General features: G+C 46.0%; 1 protein-coding gene across 1 annotated transcript; it reads right to left on the minus strand.

The window, feature by feature from the left end:
* Positions 1 to 9,492: 9,492 nt before the first annotated feature.
* LOC137817456 (uncharacterized) lies at positions 9,493 to 10,191 on the minus strand. The gene has a single exon (XM_068620746.1). It carries the CDS (start codon positions 10,189 to 10,191, stop codon positions 9,493 to 9,495), a length of 699 nt encoding a protein of 232 aa, XP_068476847.1.
* Positions 10,192 to 17,028: the final 6,837 nt, after the last annotated feature.

Raw genomic sequence — 17,028 nt, forward strand, 5'->3', positions numbered from 1 at the left:
CAAGTTCTCCATGTTTGCAGATCAATGGAAAGACCAGCGAGAAGTCATAGATCCCTAACGCAGGAAACTCTGAGGGTGCCGAGGGTCAGAGCGCGCCCAGCGGAAGGGGCAAGATCGATACAGGTTTGCGCTGTCCACGAACCAGACACGTGGATAACACCATACCAACGTTATTTAGCGGATGGTGTGCTTCCAATTGACTCAACTGAGGCCAGAAAAATAAAGAAGAACTTCAGCAAGTTTACCCTTATTGACGGCGAGCTGTACAGGTTTGGATTTACACACCCTCTTCTTGTATGTATACACGGAGAGAAGTGCATGAGGATTTTGGCTGAGCTCCATGAGGGAATTTGCGGGAGCCACATTGGAGGTCGATAGCTGGCGACAAGGACTATCCGTGCAGGCTATTACTGGCCCACGATGAGAGAAGATTGCAAGAGATACGCCCAGCGTTGCAAGCAATGCCAGCAGCACGCCAATTGGCACAAAGCACCCCAGAAGAGCTGAAGTCAATTTACAGCCCCTGGCCGTTTCATACTTGGGGAATTGACATTCTGGGACCCTTCCCATTGGCGGTCAGGCAGATGAAGTACTTGGTAGTGGCGATTGAATACTTCACCAAGTGGATCGAAGCGGAGCCAGTGGCCCAGATCACCGCACACAAGGTTGAGAGCTTTGTATGGAAGAACATAGTGTGCCGATTTGGTGTGCCTAAACGCCTGGTGTCAGACAATGGGACTCAGTTTGCGAGTCACCTGTTGAAAAAGTTGTGCGAAGAGGTGGGAATACAACAGGTGTTCGCATCCGTCGAGCACCCACAGACGAATGGCCAAGTGGAGTCTGTCAATCGGGTGTTGCAGAGAGGTTTAAAGAGAAGACAAGAGAAAGCTAAGGGGTCGTGGGCTGAAGAGGTACCCCGCATAGTTTGGGCGTACCATACCACTGAGCAGTCAGGAACCCACGAGACCCCGTTTAGTTTGGTTTATGGATGTGATGCGATGATTCCAGTCAAAATCCAGGAAAGCTCGCCGAGATTTCAGAACTTTATGGCGGAAGACTCGAACGAAGAAAGAAGAATGAATCTGGATTTGCTGGATGAGGTCAGGGAGGAGGCGAGAGTGAAGGCCGAAGCAGTAAAGAGAAGGATTGAGCGAAGGTATAACTCTAAGGTAATGTCAAGGCAGTTTAGAAGTGGCGATCTGGTGATGAGGAAGGCCCATCAGTACGAGATGCAGAACAAGTTATCGCCTAAGTGGACGGGACCGTTCAGAATAACCGAGGTGCTCGGGAACGGCGCCTACCGCTTGAAAGACGTTAGAAGGAGGGGCGATTCCTCGCACTTGGAACGCCACACATCTCAAATTGTATTACAGTTAAATCCTTGTAAGTAAAGACGAATGTTCCGGCCGGTTGACCTGGGTCGTCTTTATGAGTGGCTTGTCCCCACGAGCTAGAGCACCTTCGTTCTGCCTTGTCTACGAGTACCTGAAAAAGAAGAACAAAGGGGCGCCCTCGCGGCCGTTTGCACTCCGACGATCAAGTCAGCTAGCGAGAAACACCAAAGTGACTAGAGACTGTATGATTGTTTCAATGACTGAAACTGTGTGGCTAAACTGTGTTGCCCTAATTGCCTTGTGCTCACAGCTGGGTGCGCCGTCAAGAACAACCAGGGTCTAGTGTTTTGTGTAATTATGAAAGCGTACCTTACTAGGGCTCTTTGTGCCCTTTATACAGGTGAAAACTAGGGTTTACCTCTGCGTTGCTTGCTATTATCTAGGGTTCCTTGGAGAAGGTCCTTGCGCCGCTGTCTTTAGGATCTTAGCGTATCCGGCCCATGGACTTCCCTTGTCTGGATTGCAATGTATAACCTTGCGGCCACTTGGGCTTTAACTTAAGCGTCGTATCTCTTGCGCTATGTTGACTATACGGCGACTATGTTGACTTCTTGGCCACCTACCTTTCTCTTGTCCACGTCATCACACCCGATGACCGGGACGGTACACAAGCCCCCCCAGTCTTGAGCTGATAACTTGTTTTCAGCAAAAAGACTAAGAAGTTCACTGTTCCATCTTCTTCTTTAATACATATAAATATGCGCATGGTTTCGCTTTTATCTGCTGTGTAATCATTTGATATAACTGACTAACTCTTGCTTTTAAAGAAATCGACTTAGCGCCAACTGGTGCTTAGCTCTGTGAAAATCAAGTTAACTAGACAAACTATTAGTTTATAACAATAACATTTAACGCAAAATCACTTACTGGGCAGTAGGCGTGGGTCAGTCTTAGTATCTGAAATCTAGCTCGCCTGATCTGCCAAATGACATGCGCACTTCTATGTCATCGCCTCAAACTCTGCTAACTTAGTTCTCGCCGTGTACTTCTTCTTTCGAGCTTCAATCACAAAGCCATGGGCTTCTTTGGATGCTATGTTCCTTTTTATCTGCTAAGACGTCCTCTGGGGAGCGGCCTCATACCTTGAGCTATCAATTCTGCTCATTCTGGGAGGAGAGCTACCTTTAACGGACCCCCCTCTGCCTTCCCTGAGCCTTTAATCTGAAACGACTTGATCTGAGTAGTGAGGTGTCTTTTACGAACCTACCTCAGCCACCCTGTGACTTCTTCCACCCTGATAACTTATCTGTTGTGCGATCACCTGATAACTTGGTTGGTTTTTACTCAACCCAATCTTAGCATAAATTGATGCTTAATTTCTTGATCTGCCAAGTGACATGTGTATTTCTAGGTCGTCGCCTAAGACTTTGTTGGCCTGGTTCTGCACTGAGGACTTTCGAACTTGCCTCAATTTGCTTAAGCAAAGAGGTCTTGTACTCTGTTCTTGCCTGAACTCGCTCGACGGCGAGAAGGACTTTATCTGGTGCCTCAACTTGCCCAGGGGTCTGCCTGGATGCGCTGAGGACTTTTAATCTCATCTTGCCTAAACTCACTCGAGGGTGAGGAGGACTTTCTCTGGTGCCTCAACTTGCCCAGGGGTCTGCCTGGATGCACTGAGGACTTTTAATCTCATCTCGTACCGGGGCTAGCTATTCATACTTGAGGAGGGGGCGTCCCGAAGGAATCCCTTAACCCTTGCTCAAGGACTAGGTGCCCGAATTTTAACTGTTATCTGGTACCGGGGCTAGCTATTCATACTTGAGGAGGGGGCGTCCCGAAGGAATCCCTTAACCCCTGCTCAAGGACTAGGCGCCCGGATTTTAACTGTTATCTGGTACCGGGGCTAGCTATTCATACTTGAGGAGGGGGCGTCCCGAAGGAATCCCTTAACCTCTGCTCAAGGACTAGGCGCCCGGATTTTAACTGTTATCTGGTACCGGGGCTAGCTATTCATACTTGAGGAGGGGGCGTCCCGAAGGAATCCCTTAACCCCTGCTCAAGGACTAGGCGCCCGGGTTTTAACTGTTATCTGGTACCGGGGCTAGCTATTCATACTTGAGGAGGGGGCGTCCCGAAGGAATCCCTTAACCCCTGCTCAAGGACTAGGCGCCCGGGTTTTAACTGTTATCTGGTACCGGGGCTAGCTATTCATACTTGAGGAGGGGGCGTCCCGAAGGAATCCCTTAACCCCTGCTCAAGGACTAGGCTCCCGGATTTTAACTCATACTGTACATATCTGTCATCTTGCTCTGAACTCTCGCCTATACTCGTTCTTGGCGAGTAGGACTTCTTAATCTGCTCTCGCCTAAACTCGTTCTAGGCGAGTAGGACTTCTGATCTGTTCTCGCCTATACTCGCTCTAGGCGAGTAGGACTTTTTATTCTGTTCTCGCCTATACTCGTTCTAGGCGAGTAGGACTTAAAACTTAACTTTCACCTCCGATTGCCAGGTGGCGACAAGAACTTAAAAACTTTATACTTGTGCCTCCGATCGCTAGGTGGCGATGAGGACTTAAAAACTTAATTTGTGCCTCCAATCGCCGAGTGGTGATGAGGACTTAAAACTTGACTTGTGCCTCCAATCGCCAAGCAGCGATGAGGACTTAAAACTTAACCTTTACCTCCGATCGCCAACTGGCGACGAGGGCTTAAAACTTTATACTTTTGCCTCCGATCGCGAGGTGGCGATGAGGTCTTAAAACTTTGGACTGAATGCATGCGATCTGAATCTGCCCTAAATTACACAAGGACGACAAAGTCTTTTCTTTGAAAACTTAAAATGACAATCATGCAAACTCAATAACTAGGAAACTACGATAAATTGGATTTTGACTTATGATGAACATACATGTTATCTTGCTCTAAACTTGACTTCTGATTGATTATTTGGCTGCAACGCCTACTTCTGGCGATGCTTTGTTCTAGTGATACCTGTTCTTGGTATCGCTATCTCGGCGACGCCTTGTCTTGGCAATGCCTTGTTCTGGCGACGCCATCTTGGTTCTCTTCTTTGATCTTTGATTTTACATGGAAGGAAAAAACTAAGGCAAATGTATCTTAATCTCTTCTCGCCTACACCCGCTCACGGCGAGGAAGGTCTTTTTAAACTCTTCTCACCTACACTTGCTTACAGCGAGGAAGGTCTTCTTTAAACTCTTCTCGCCTACACTCCCTTACGGCGAGGAAGGTCTTTTTGAACTTTTCTCGCCTACACTCGCTTACGGCGAGGAAGGTTTTTCTCAACTTTTCTCGCCTACACTCGCTTATAGCGAGGAAGGTCTTTCCAAACTCTTCTCGCCTGCGCTCGTTCACGGCGAGGAAGACTAAAAAACTTCACACTTGTGCCTCCGATCGCCATATGGAGATGAGGAGTTAAAACATTATGCTTTAAAACCTTGTATTGAATGCATGCCATAATCTTTAAACTGTTGCCTTAAATCTCATAAAAGCGATAAGGTCTTTTTTCTGAAAACTTAAAACGGTAAGCATGCGAACTTAAATAACTTGGAAACTTTGATAAAACTATTTTAACTGAAACTACTTCTTAAAGAGTGCCCCTTGAAAAACTGCTTTAACTGAAACTACTTCTAATTATTACCTTGGCGATCTGTTCTTGTGTCTTGCCGTCTAAAGTTTTCCCCAGCTTAAACGTCTTGTCGTTGATCTTCTTCTCAAGTCACTCCTCGACTGGCTGAGGCCTCTTCTCGTTAGTTAACTCCAACGGTAGACTTTAGCCCTTCTATCTCCGTCTGAGAATCGTATTTCCTTGATCAAGAAACCTCTCACCTGCAAAGACAAAGGGGCAAACCAAAACGGTGGCGAGTGGCGACTTGAGAGTCGCTACGGACCTATTCAAAGGCTCGAACCACAACGGTGGCGAGTTGCGATCAAGGGTGCCCATGTCCAGATTGTCTCTGAGCCAAGGGTCAGTGCACATGAGTCGTAATGTACCTGTTAGAGGAGTTGTCCTGATGGCTTGACTTTTCATTGACAGGCTTTGTCGTCCAACACTTTTATGACCCTGCATGGTGTAAAAGTTTGATGTTATACTGCCCTTCACCGTCGAGCTACGGTAGGACATAATAATTTGTCATTCTCGACACACGAGTTCTGCAAAATTTGTCAAAGTTGATCTTTTTTGCATGTTGTAGATGGTGAACTAGTACACTAGGTAAGTTCCCAGGAAAGAGAGGTGGGTCACCAACGGACATGCTTAAATACCAAGTCTTTCCTCGCCAAAACTTTCCTAGACATGTACTTTTTCACTACTATGCTCTATGACCAGCAACAAGAATAACTTCTCTACTATGAGAGATCATGATCATGATAACAATATCACAACAAATTTAAATGATAATTAATCGTTCACGTCATCTTCAAAATAACATGATAAAAATAATAATCATTTATCTTTGGGAATAACATTACAACAGATAAAATATTTATTTATCTTTTATTTCCAGAATAATATCACAATATCTTCATAATAATATCACAACAAATAAAATTTAATATCACAACAGATATAATATTACAACAGATAAAATTTAATATAGCAACAGATATAATATTACAACAGATAAGATTTCTCTTTATCTTTTATCCCCAGAATAATATCACAATATTTTCACAATAATATCACAACAGATAAAATATCTTTTTATCTTTTATCTCCAGCATAATACCTCAACAGATAAAATATTTCTTTATCTTTTATCTCCAGAATAATATATTTCTTTATCTTTTATCTCCAAAATAATATATTTCTTTATCTTTTATTTCTAGAATAATATCACAACAAATAAAATATCTCTTTATCTTTTATCTCCAAAATAATATCACAACAAACAAAATATCTCTTTATCTTTTATCTCCAAAATAATATCACAACAAATAAAATATTCCATTATCTTTTATCTTCATAATAATATCATAACAAATATAATATCACAACAAATAAAATATTTATTTATCTTTTATCTCTAGAATAATATCACAGCAAACAAAATATCTCTTTATCTTTTATTTTCATAATAATATCATAATAAATATAATATCACAACAAATAAAATATTCATTTATCTTTTATCTCTAGATTATCTTTTATCTTTGGAATAATATCGCAACAGATAAAATATCTTTTTTTATCTTTGTTACCTTTTTTGGGCTGACCAACATCTGAGTTGAGCTCACGACTCACCTCTTTGTGCCCAATCACCGATGACCTCCCCCGAACCCTTGGGTCGAGCTGACGGGCTCTCCTGCATGGTGCTCATGCCCCTGTCTTACCTGGCACTAGGTAACCATTTACTCACGGGGCGGCTATACTCGAGTGGTTGCACTGACACCGAGCTAGGTTGACTTTACCTGTGTTGTGCTTAAACAAATCAACAAATAGATTAAATCCACAGAGTGCCTATGCTCGTACTTATACCGAGCTAGGTCAACTTATCATGTGCCAATTCAGATAAATCAACAAAGTTAAATGCATCATCTTCCAAGAACAGATTTATCACACATTGTTCAAAGAGAAAGCATTAAGCACGAATATCTTATCTGAAATACAACTTAAGGTTTGCCACATTCCACGCTCAAGGAATGGCCTTAACTGGTCAGCCTTGGCTTCTTCATTCACTGATTGGAGGGCTTCTCCACAATTTGTTGTATGGTCATATCTTCGCTCATAGTGCGTGCGGGTCTCATGTTCGTGGTTTCTGGAAGCCCCCTTGACTATCTGCGATTTGAGGGCTGGAACTAGGTGGGAAACTACAACTGGAACTGAAAACTTGTGTGGTGGAACCGATGTTTATTTCGGCCCCACGGTGGGCGCCAAATGTTCCGGCCGGTTGACCTGGGTCGTCTTTATGAGTGGCTTGTCCCCACGAGCTAGAGCACCTTCGTTCTGCCTTGTCTACGAGTACCTGAAAAAGAAGAACAAAGGGGCGCCCTCGCGGCCGTTTGCACTCTGACGATCAAGTCAGCTAGCGAGAAACACCAAAGTGACTAGAGATTGTATGATTGTCTCAATGACTGAAACTGTGTTGCCCTAATTGCCTTGTGCTCACAGCTGGGTGCGCCGTCAAGAACAACTAGGGTCTAGTGTTCTGTGTAATTATGAAAGCGTACCTTACTAGGGCTCTTCGTGCCCTTTATATAGGTGAAAACTAGGGTTTACCTCTGCGTTGCTTGCTATTATCTAGGGTTCCTTGGAGAAGGTCCTTGCGCCGCTATCTTTAGGATCTTAGCGTATCCGGCCCATGGACTTCCCTTATCTGGAGTGCAATGTATAACCTTGCGGCCACTTGAGCTTTAACTTAAGCGTCGTATCTCTTGCGCTATGTTGACTATATTGACTATACGGCGACTATGTTGACTTCTTGACCACCTACCTTTCTCTTGTCCACGTCATCACACCCGATGACCGGGACGGTACAACAAACATGAAGAGATTGGAATAGTTTCTGTTAAAACAATTTCAAGGGGGCACTCTTTATTCCCTAAGGAGGGTTTTTAATGAGGTCACCCAATAAAGAAGAGTTTTTCAAGTTTAAAGCTTCTAAGTTTGCATGCTTATTGCTTTGAAAGTTTTAGAAAAAAGACCTTATCACTCGTACGTGATCTAGGGCAACAGTAAAGTCATATTGCATGCTTCAATAGTTAAAAGTTTTAAAGTCCCCATCGTTTTTCGGCGATCGGTGGCAATAGTTAAAGGTTTTGAAGTCCCCGTCGTTTTTCGGCGATCAGTGGCAGTAATAAAAGTTTGAAAGTCCCCATCGTTTTTCGGCGATCGGTGGCAGTAGTTAAAAGTTTTAGAGACCTCATCGTCTTTCGGCGATCGGAGGTACCAGTAGTGCAAAAAGCCCTCAGCGCTCTCGTGCATTTTGAGGCAAAAGAAGAACTCCTCATCGCCCTTGAGCGAGTGCAGGCGAGAAAAAGAAGAAGTCCTCCTCGCCCTTGAGCGAGTGCAGGCGAGAAAAAGAAGAAGTCCTCCTCGCCCTTGAGCGAGTGCAGGCGAGAAAGAGAAGAAGTCCTCCTCGCCTTTGAGCGAGTGAAGGCAAGAACAGATTGAAAGACCTCTTTGCATAAGCAGATTGAGGCAAGATTAAAAGTCCACAGTGCATCCAGGGGGGAGGAGATGTACACCCTGGGCAAGTTGAGGCACCAGAGGAAGTCCTTCTCACCTCAGAGTGAGTTCAGGCAAGATGAAACTGAAAAGTCAGGGGTGTTCGTGACCCTAAAGGGCGGGAAGGGAAGGTCGATGGAAAACGCCTTTTCCCCTTTAAGTGAAACATCAATGTTGACCTAGTAAGACCAGATAAAGCTTCCACGCTTGCAGGCGGTGTGAAGATAGATAAAATCCTTCTCGTCTTGAACGAGTTCAGGTACAGCGTGAAGGGTGCAAGAAGATAAAGGATAACTGAGGTAGGTTCGCAGAGAACACCTCACTATCCAGATCATTGTTCTAAAACTCAGGGAGGTAGAGAAGGATCCGAAAGGCGCCTTTACCCCCAGATGAGGGAACAATCAAGTTACGCAAAGAAGAAAGGTAACGTCGCCAGAACCTTATGGCGTGAAGGTTGAGACAGTGAAGGGGTTGTACGGCGAGTGCCAGATCAGAAGAGTTCCAGGCGATGACAGAAGTAGGGGGCACTTCACTTGGCAGATCAGGTAAACTGTATTTTAATACTAGTTTGAGTCAAAACCTGCTGCCTAGTAAGTGATTTTATGTTAAGGTTTGTTGCCTTAAGTTCACAAGTTTTATTGAATGCCATCGCCGAAGAGTTGATAGTTGCTCAAATTTACTTTGAGTTAACAGTTTGCTAAGTTTGTTATAAGGTTAACAATTTGCTCGAGTTAAAAGCAGCATGTGAAGGGTTAAGTTCAAGTATTGCTAAGTTAATGCAGTTGAGTAAGTTTCACCGGTTATGTTAGTTAACCCCACAGCAAATAGAGGCAAAACCATACAAGGTGAATAGAAAGACGATATTTAGGAAATGAGAATTATATAAGCAGTGTCAATTCAAGTCTATACACAGATAGTTATTACAAACAAAAGATAAATAACAAGTTTTCGAAGAAGAGGTGATGGGGAAAGGAAGTTAGTCTTCAGAAGGTACAATCTTCCCATCCACCACTTCATTGCAGATCGACAACATAGAAAGGTCGAGCTCAGGGTATTGGCACGCCATTTGCTCCAGAGCAGCTTCGAACCCAGAGGTGAGGACTTGAGCAGCACTCTGCTCAAGCTCATGTATTTGCTTATTCAGCTCTTCCTTTTCCTCATGAGTTTGAGCCAGTTCTTCAGTAGCTCTTTTGCTCTCGTCCCGAGTTTGGGCCAGCTCTGCAACAATCTTTTTAGCTTCCTCACGAGCTTGGGAGAGCTCAGCGAGAGCCTTATCTCTGTCTGCCTCGACCTTCCCCAAGAGGATCTCCCTATCTGCTGATCTCTTCTCAATTCTTTCCACCTTGGAAGCCTCAGCTTTTCGTGTAGCCTCCAAATCTGCCACCTTGACCCTGAGTGGGACTAGCTTGCTCTCCAAGTCAATTTTCTCTTGGAGTTGGAGGTGCAGTTTTTGGCGCAGATCAGAGGCTTCCTTGCGCGCGTTCCTTAGCTCGGCGTCCAGTGCATCCTCCAGCCTTGAGTGTTCCATTTCAGTCATCAGCAGGTTGCAAGTGAGCTTCTCCGCCTCAGCCCTTATCATGAGATTTGACTCCTTGAGCTCGGAGTTTTCCTCTTGAAGCTTCTTGAGCGAATCCTTCACAGCTCTTGATACAAGCGAAGGGAGATCTTCCGCCATGGTCTTTAGTTGAGCTGTGAAGGGTCCCAAGGTCTCTTCAAAGGGATATGGGAGGTTTGAGGCTGGTGCTGGAGGCACTGTGGAGTTTGATGTTCGTTTTCACCACCACCCTCTTGAGCTTGAACAGCAAGGGGGGCTGTCAGGCGTGGAGGTGAGGCCGGAACTTACGCTATAGGCGTTGGAGAAATTTGAGCACCCTCATCTTCTCCCAATACAGCCCCAGTGATGGATGTGGTGGAAGGGGGACCCTCTCCAACAGATACAAACGGTGTAGAGGCGCTTGGAGGTTCCTCTGCGTAATTAGGGCTACCACTCTCGATCACGATGGGCGCGGCGGTCAGTGGTGCTATTTGGACTGGTTCTAGTAGAGCTGGAGGTGATGGTGGCGTTGGTGTTGGAAGAGCAGGTGGTGTCGAAGTGGTTACTCTTTTTCTCTTGGCGACGAGACCATCCTCAGTCTCCATCGTCATCCTCTTCCTCTGCCACCACCTGGGGGGTCTTCCTCTTCGGTCTCTTCAAAACCAGTTTTTTCCTTTCCGGGACGGGTAGTACCTCGGAAGAAGTTGGACCTCGGGGAGGAGTCTTGCCATGAGCAGCGACGATCTCCACAACTGAGTTGGGCACAGTTTGGGAGCCCGCCGCGAGTTTGTGGGATCGGGCGATCGCCCTCAATTCCGCCAGCTTTCCTTTTCCCAACATGTTGTCCGCACAAGGTAAAAAATAGATGAGTAACCAAAGCAGAAGCAGAACATGCAGGTATATACATACAAAGATAACATAAGTAAATAGCACATGGATGAATGGTCAAGGCCAATACAGAATAATGGAGTGTCAAAGATAGAATGGTAAGAATGCTAAGTCAGTTTTAACGCGAAGTGAGAGTCTTGGTGTTGGGAAAGGGGCTAACCTATGTACATCTCAAGTTGGCCCTCAAGGAATTCAAAGGAGATTATCTGAGCAGTGGGGAGGGTGATGTTGGAAGAAGCCACTCTCTTCCAGAAGAGACAAAGGTCTTTGTCCAGCTCCCCCATGTTGTCAGGACTTCTTGGTCTCCTGAAGTTGTCTTTGGAGTCCTTGTGCCCCTTATTTAGCCAATACAAGGGGAAGCCATCAAGCAGTGAAGGGTCTTGATCGTTCTAGCACACCTTGACGAACTTCCCCTTCCAGTCTTTGTAGGATTGCTGGAAGATGGAGAGGATTGACCTCCCAGCAATCCCGTTCAGGCTGACCCAGGGGCGATCTCCAGGATTCTTTGCCTCGAACAAAAAGAGGAAGACATCCACCGAAGCCGGTAGCCCCAAGTGCGGGCAAAGGATTTGGAACGCCCTCACGAATGCCCAGCTGTTGGGATGGAGCTGGGCAGGGGCGATGTTGAGCTCGGTCAGCAGCTCCCTCTCGAAGCGAGTGAAAGGAAACCTAAGTTTCACTTTCTTGAACAGTGTGGCGTAGATGAAGCAGAACAACTCGTCGTTGCTCCTCTTATCGTCCACACAGATTGGTTCTCCAGGAAGGCAAGGCAGCACTGTCACTTTCCTATCGTGCTCCTTGTGAAATGAAAGGTCAAATTGATCCCCTTTCCTCAGTCGATGTACCCCCACCTCAGTGTTTATCGATGAAGTTTCCTTCAGTAGAATCGGGGAGGCCCAAGGGTAAAGCTCTTTGTAGTCTTGTGAAGGAAGGGAGACTTCCCCGGCCTGTGGTGGAGTTGCTTGGGTAAGATTGGCATGGGATGAGGCAGGCCTCTCAGCCTGTGAGGAAGGAGCATCAGAGGCTCGTGGGGGGTTGCGTGTTGGTGGAGGGTTTGTCCCAGTGGTAACCCTACGAGTATTGGGAGGAGGGTTTCGCGATGAGGAAGGAGGGTTAGCGATGGACTTTGTCTGAGCCATCGCAGGAACTGCAAAGGAAAGAAAAGGGAGGAAATGAGGATAGCAAAAGAATGACTCGATCGAAGACGAAGAAGATAGAACGAACGAGTGAGAGTACGCTGGGGAAGACGCTATCAAGAACGAAGCTCTAAGTTACGAGAAAAAAGAGAAACAACCCACAACGTATGCTCCAGACAGTTAATGGATGATGCAAACCGATTAAAATGCAACAAATATCAGTAGAAGGAGTAAAAAAGTTACCTTTTGATGATCGGATGAGTGTTGAAAGAAGTTGAAGATTGAGGGAGACGTAGGTTTCGCAGTTCGCAGAGAGAGCGTTCAGAATGCTTGAAGATGAAGAAAGATAATGAAACAGTGAATAGCGCGAAGGGTTTAAGGGTTTCGAACGTTGTAGGTAGCGTAAACGACAGTGAACAATGGCCGTTGATGGGTCCACGTGTCGAACGATCGAAGGAGTTGGTGAAATGTCGAGTCAATGAACAGTTTTAGCACCAACGCGCAAAGCCACGTAAGCCGCCGGATTTAAACCTCTTTAGTCTCCTCGCTGAACAAGTCGCAGCTCGAGACTGGGGGGCTTGTGTATCGACCAGGTCATCGGGTGTGATGACGTGTCTTGCACGTGCTCGGGTGGGGCGTGCACAGTGGAACACGTAAGCTAGAAAAGGTGAATGGTTTAGAAGTTGGCATAGTCGCCGATCGCTGAATTGGCGTTCTTCGATCTCTAGTGTGCGTAACCGGCGGTCACCAGAGTTACGTCACAGTCGCCGTATGAGAGTGCTAGGAGATCAGATGATCAGAGATTGTCGGGGAATGCTAGAAGATCGGGTGGTTTACACGCCGTCCCAAGGAGCACATCGCCGGATCTCCCAGTAAACTTAGTTAAAGTTGTTGAAGGCTCAGAAGGGTAATTTCAAGCGTGTAAGTTCAGTAAGACGATTGTTGCACCAGCATGGGGATGAAGGTCGAGTGGGTTGGGGGGAACACCTTGCTCATCAGCGATAGGATTCCCATAGTGGACATTCGTTGGTGGCAAGGTTTCCCTAGTTAGAACATGCACGGCGCAGCAATAAGAAAGGTGTCGCTTGCGACGAGCGGTATCACAGAGATGATGCACTTTGTTGCATCCAATACTCGCCTTGTCAGGTGGTGTTTCACAGCGCATTGTGCGCTAGCTTGCTCCTTGAGTAGAAGACTTAGCTGTGCGGCTGGTTACTACACAGAAATAACATTCAAGTTGCCCCAATCCAGATGACGACACGTGTAGGGTTGGATGTCACCAGTTACTCCAACCTAGATGATGACACGTGTAGGGTTGGGTGCAATAGATAAATGACGCTCAAGTTGTCCTAGCTCAGATGACGACACGTGTAGGGCTGGGCGCTACCTGCTATCCCAGCCCAGATGGCGACACGTGCAGGGCTGGATGCGACCCACGCGTCCAAAAGCATAACGGCCTGGAGAGAGAAGAAACCTAGCTATAAAGGTAACCTTAACAGAATTTGCAGAGGTACGTTTTTCATACGGCTCATTCTGCTAGGGTTGTGTGCCTTTAGTACGGTCCTACAGAGCATATTTTCTCTTAGTTTTTTGGGTGTTCTTGTCACTGACTTGAGCGTCGGAGCGCCACCGGCTGCAGAGGCGCCACTGTGTGTTTTTCAGGTTCTCAGAGAGGCTATCTACTATGTGGACTTGGAGGGCACGTGGTGACAAGCTGGTGAGGAAGACTGTGACGAGGCAACGCTCTTGCACTAAGTCAACCGGCAGGATCAGCTGTCATATGTAACAAACTGAATAAAGTAAATAGGGTGTTGGAACCTAAGGTTAAGGCTCTTGAAGAAGAATTACACAAAGCTAAAACTGAATTGGTTAGCCTTGAATTAACATGTTTGCATGCATCAATAAAAACCTGTGATAATTGTAAGAAGCTGGAAAAACAGGTTGAATATTTGTTAAAAACACTCTCAAATTTCACCAAAGGAAGAGAAAATCTTGAAACCTTATTAGGTTCACAGAATGTTGTTTTTAACAAAAATGGTCTAGGATATTATCCTGAAATGAAAAGCAATGTGAAAAAGCTGTCCAATTTTTTTTGTTCCTTCCAAAACAGGTTTTTCCTCTTTTAGTTGTTCGAATACAATGCATTCTGCAACTTGTTTTTATTGTATGAAGTCTGGACATATATCTAGAATATGTAAAGCTAGAAGGTACCTTGTTCCAAAAGGGTTGGCCAAATGGCTTCCTAAGGAAAGGTATTAATCATACTGCACCCTAGACTAAAAGGGGTACCATATGTGCTGATCTGTTTTCCAGAAGAATAGCAGGAAAAATCAGTGGTACCTGGACAGTGGGTGCTCGAAGCACATGACAGGTGACTTGACTCAATTCATAAGCCTAAAACTCAAAGCTGAAGGACACGCCACATATGGAGACAACAATAGAGGAAGAATTCTTGGAAGAGGAGATGTTGGCACTAAAGACTCAACCACTTTTAAGAATGTACTGTATGTTGAAGGGCTAAAGCATAGTATTCTAAGCATTAGCCAGCTGTGTGACAAGGGATACAAGGTTAATTTTGAAGCCAACACTTGTACAATCTCAAATGAAATTTCTGGTAAGGTGCTTTTCACAAGAAAAAGGGTAAGCAAAATCTATCTCTTAGATATTATGAATAGTTGTTCTGAAAATGAGTGTTTTTTGTCTAAAAGTGATGAGTCCTAGCTGTGGCATAGGAGGCTAGCTCATATCCATACAAATCACTTGAATAAGCTGAAGTCTAAGGAACTTGTTTCTGGTTTACCAAACATAAAATTTCAAAATAACAGATTGTGTGATGCTTGTGTAAAGGGAAAACAGATAAGAACTTCATTTAAATCTAAAGATGTGGTTTCTACAAATAAATCCTTGGATGTTTTACATATGGAATTCTTTGGACCATCTAGGACTCCTAGTGTTCCGTCCGGTTGACCGGGACGTCTTCGTGCGCGACCTCAACCGTCAGCTAAGGACTCCTTCCCACTGATTGCCTGTGAATTCCTGCAAACAAGAGGACAAAGAGGCGCCCTAGCGGCCGTTTGCACTCCGACGCTCAAGTCAGCCAGCAAGAAACACCAAAAAACTGTCCACCCACGTATCTGAGCACCGCGTGTGGCACTCTGAAGGTGGTAAAAGAAATAACTGTGTATATGTGTGTGTGTTGTCTCCTTTGGGCAAAAATATTCTCCAGTCACTTGTACGTAATCCTAAAGCACGGGCAAGCAACCAGAGAGTTTCTCGTAAATTTGCCAAAGGTACCAACCCTTTTTCCGACATTCCCAGCGCTATTTAAACTGCCCCAGCATTTAAAGCGCCTTAAAGCGCTTTTAATCTCTCACGTAACGCACTCATTAAAGCGCTTAATTACGAAACGTAGCGCATTTAAGACGTTGAAACGCTCGGGAGCCCTAATAGTACCAGAATGCTCGAAAGGGAAACTGTATTGAATATCTTTAATTACCTGGCACCTGACTAGAGGGTGTTTCTATTCTGGCATGGCTGTCGTACACGTGGAGGGCCTCACGACGCCATGACCCCATCTGGGGGCGTTTCTACCCATCTGGGGACGTTTCTACGTGTGAGTCCTCCTGCTTGGGAGTGCTACTGCGCTAGGGGTGGCATTTTGGGTGCCAACTCATGCCCCCAAGTATCTAGCCACTTACTCTGAGAGCGTATCTGCCTTCCTCTCGCACCATGCACCCGGTTATCCTGGGCGTGACCTTCCTCTTGGGTCGTATCTGTCCCGAAGGCGTCTCTGGGGCGGCAGGGGTACTTCACGAGTCAGGCTGCCCTTCACTGGTACTATCACTATGGCCTTGAAGCCACCTTTTCCTTCTCTTTATCACTTTCCCGAGATATCGGGTCCTGAGGCTTTCCCACGGCGTCGCTCCCTCCATGGTCTTTCCTACCCATGGGTATCGGGGAACCATACTGTGATTTGCCTTACTTTTACACTGTTTGATCTGGCCACGCCCTGGCTAGGCGACGCCTCCACCCAGGCGACGCCTTGCCTTGGCGACGCCTTGTCCTATCTTGGCGACGCTTCCTCCTGGCGACTCTACACCTGGGCGACACCTTGAGTTGACTTTGACTTTCCAGTCGTTGACTTTGACTTAGTCAACGCCCTGATACGGGATGGTACACAAGCCCCCCAGTCTTAAGCCGAAGACTTGTCTTCAGCGCAATGACTAAAGCCTTGCCCCCACCATCCGCGTACTTTCCTGATGACGTGTCATTCTCTGCTGACTCAGCAATTTTTCGAATTACTGACGCGACACTTTCTGAACCACTGGGTATTCTTAATGACCGATTGGACATTCCCTGAAATGGGGATGATAACACCTTTTGGGCTACCCTTGATCGCGCGCCACGTGGCCCATTGCGTGGTCCTCCTTTAGAGACCTTTGCGTTTCCCCTGGGCAATCGACCCTCTGACGCGTGGCCCGATCCTACGGCCCTTAGTTAGCGCCTCTTGAGTCGCGAAATGTAACGTTTAAGTTACTCCAAACCCCGCGCTCACCCTACTGTTACATTCATTCACTCTGCTACTTTGCCCTGTTCATCGCCTCCAAAACCTTTTCTCTCTGCAATTGCGATTCTCCCCTTCCTGCGCTCTCCTACCGCCTCCATTTCAACAGCAAAGGTATGGTTTCGAGCACTCTCAACTCTTTACTTTTGCCGCATTATCGGAAACTGCCTGGGACTGTCGTTATTCTCGTATTTTTCTGGATATTGTTTGTATGCTTCGTTGTTCCTCTCGCTTCCCTTCGTTCTCTTGTGGGTGGGGCGCTCCTAGGGTTCTTCCATTTTCCCCTTTTCTTCTCCCCAAACCCCTTTTCTCTGAACCCTTTCTTTCTCTTTTGATCTTCAGCATTGGCGTTGATGGCGAAAACCAAGACCACCGCGCCTCCCCCGCTCC

Source organism: Phaseolus vulgaris, unplaced genomic scaffold (assembly GCF_000499845.2).
Source record: "Phaseolus vulgaris cultivar G19833 unplaced genomic scaffold, P. vulgaris v2.0 scaffold_69, whole genome shotgun sequence".
In the NCBI taxonomy this organism is placed as follows: domain Eukaryota; kingdom Viridiplantae; phylum Streptophyta; class Magnoliopsida; order Fabales; family Fabaceae; genus Phaseolus; species Phaseolus vulgaris.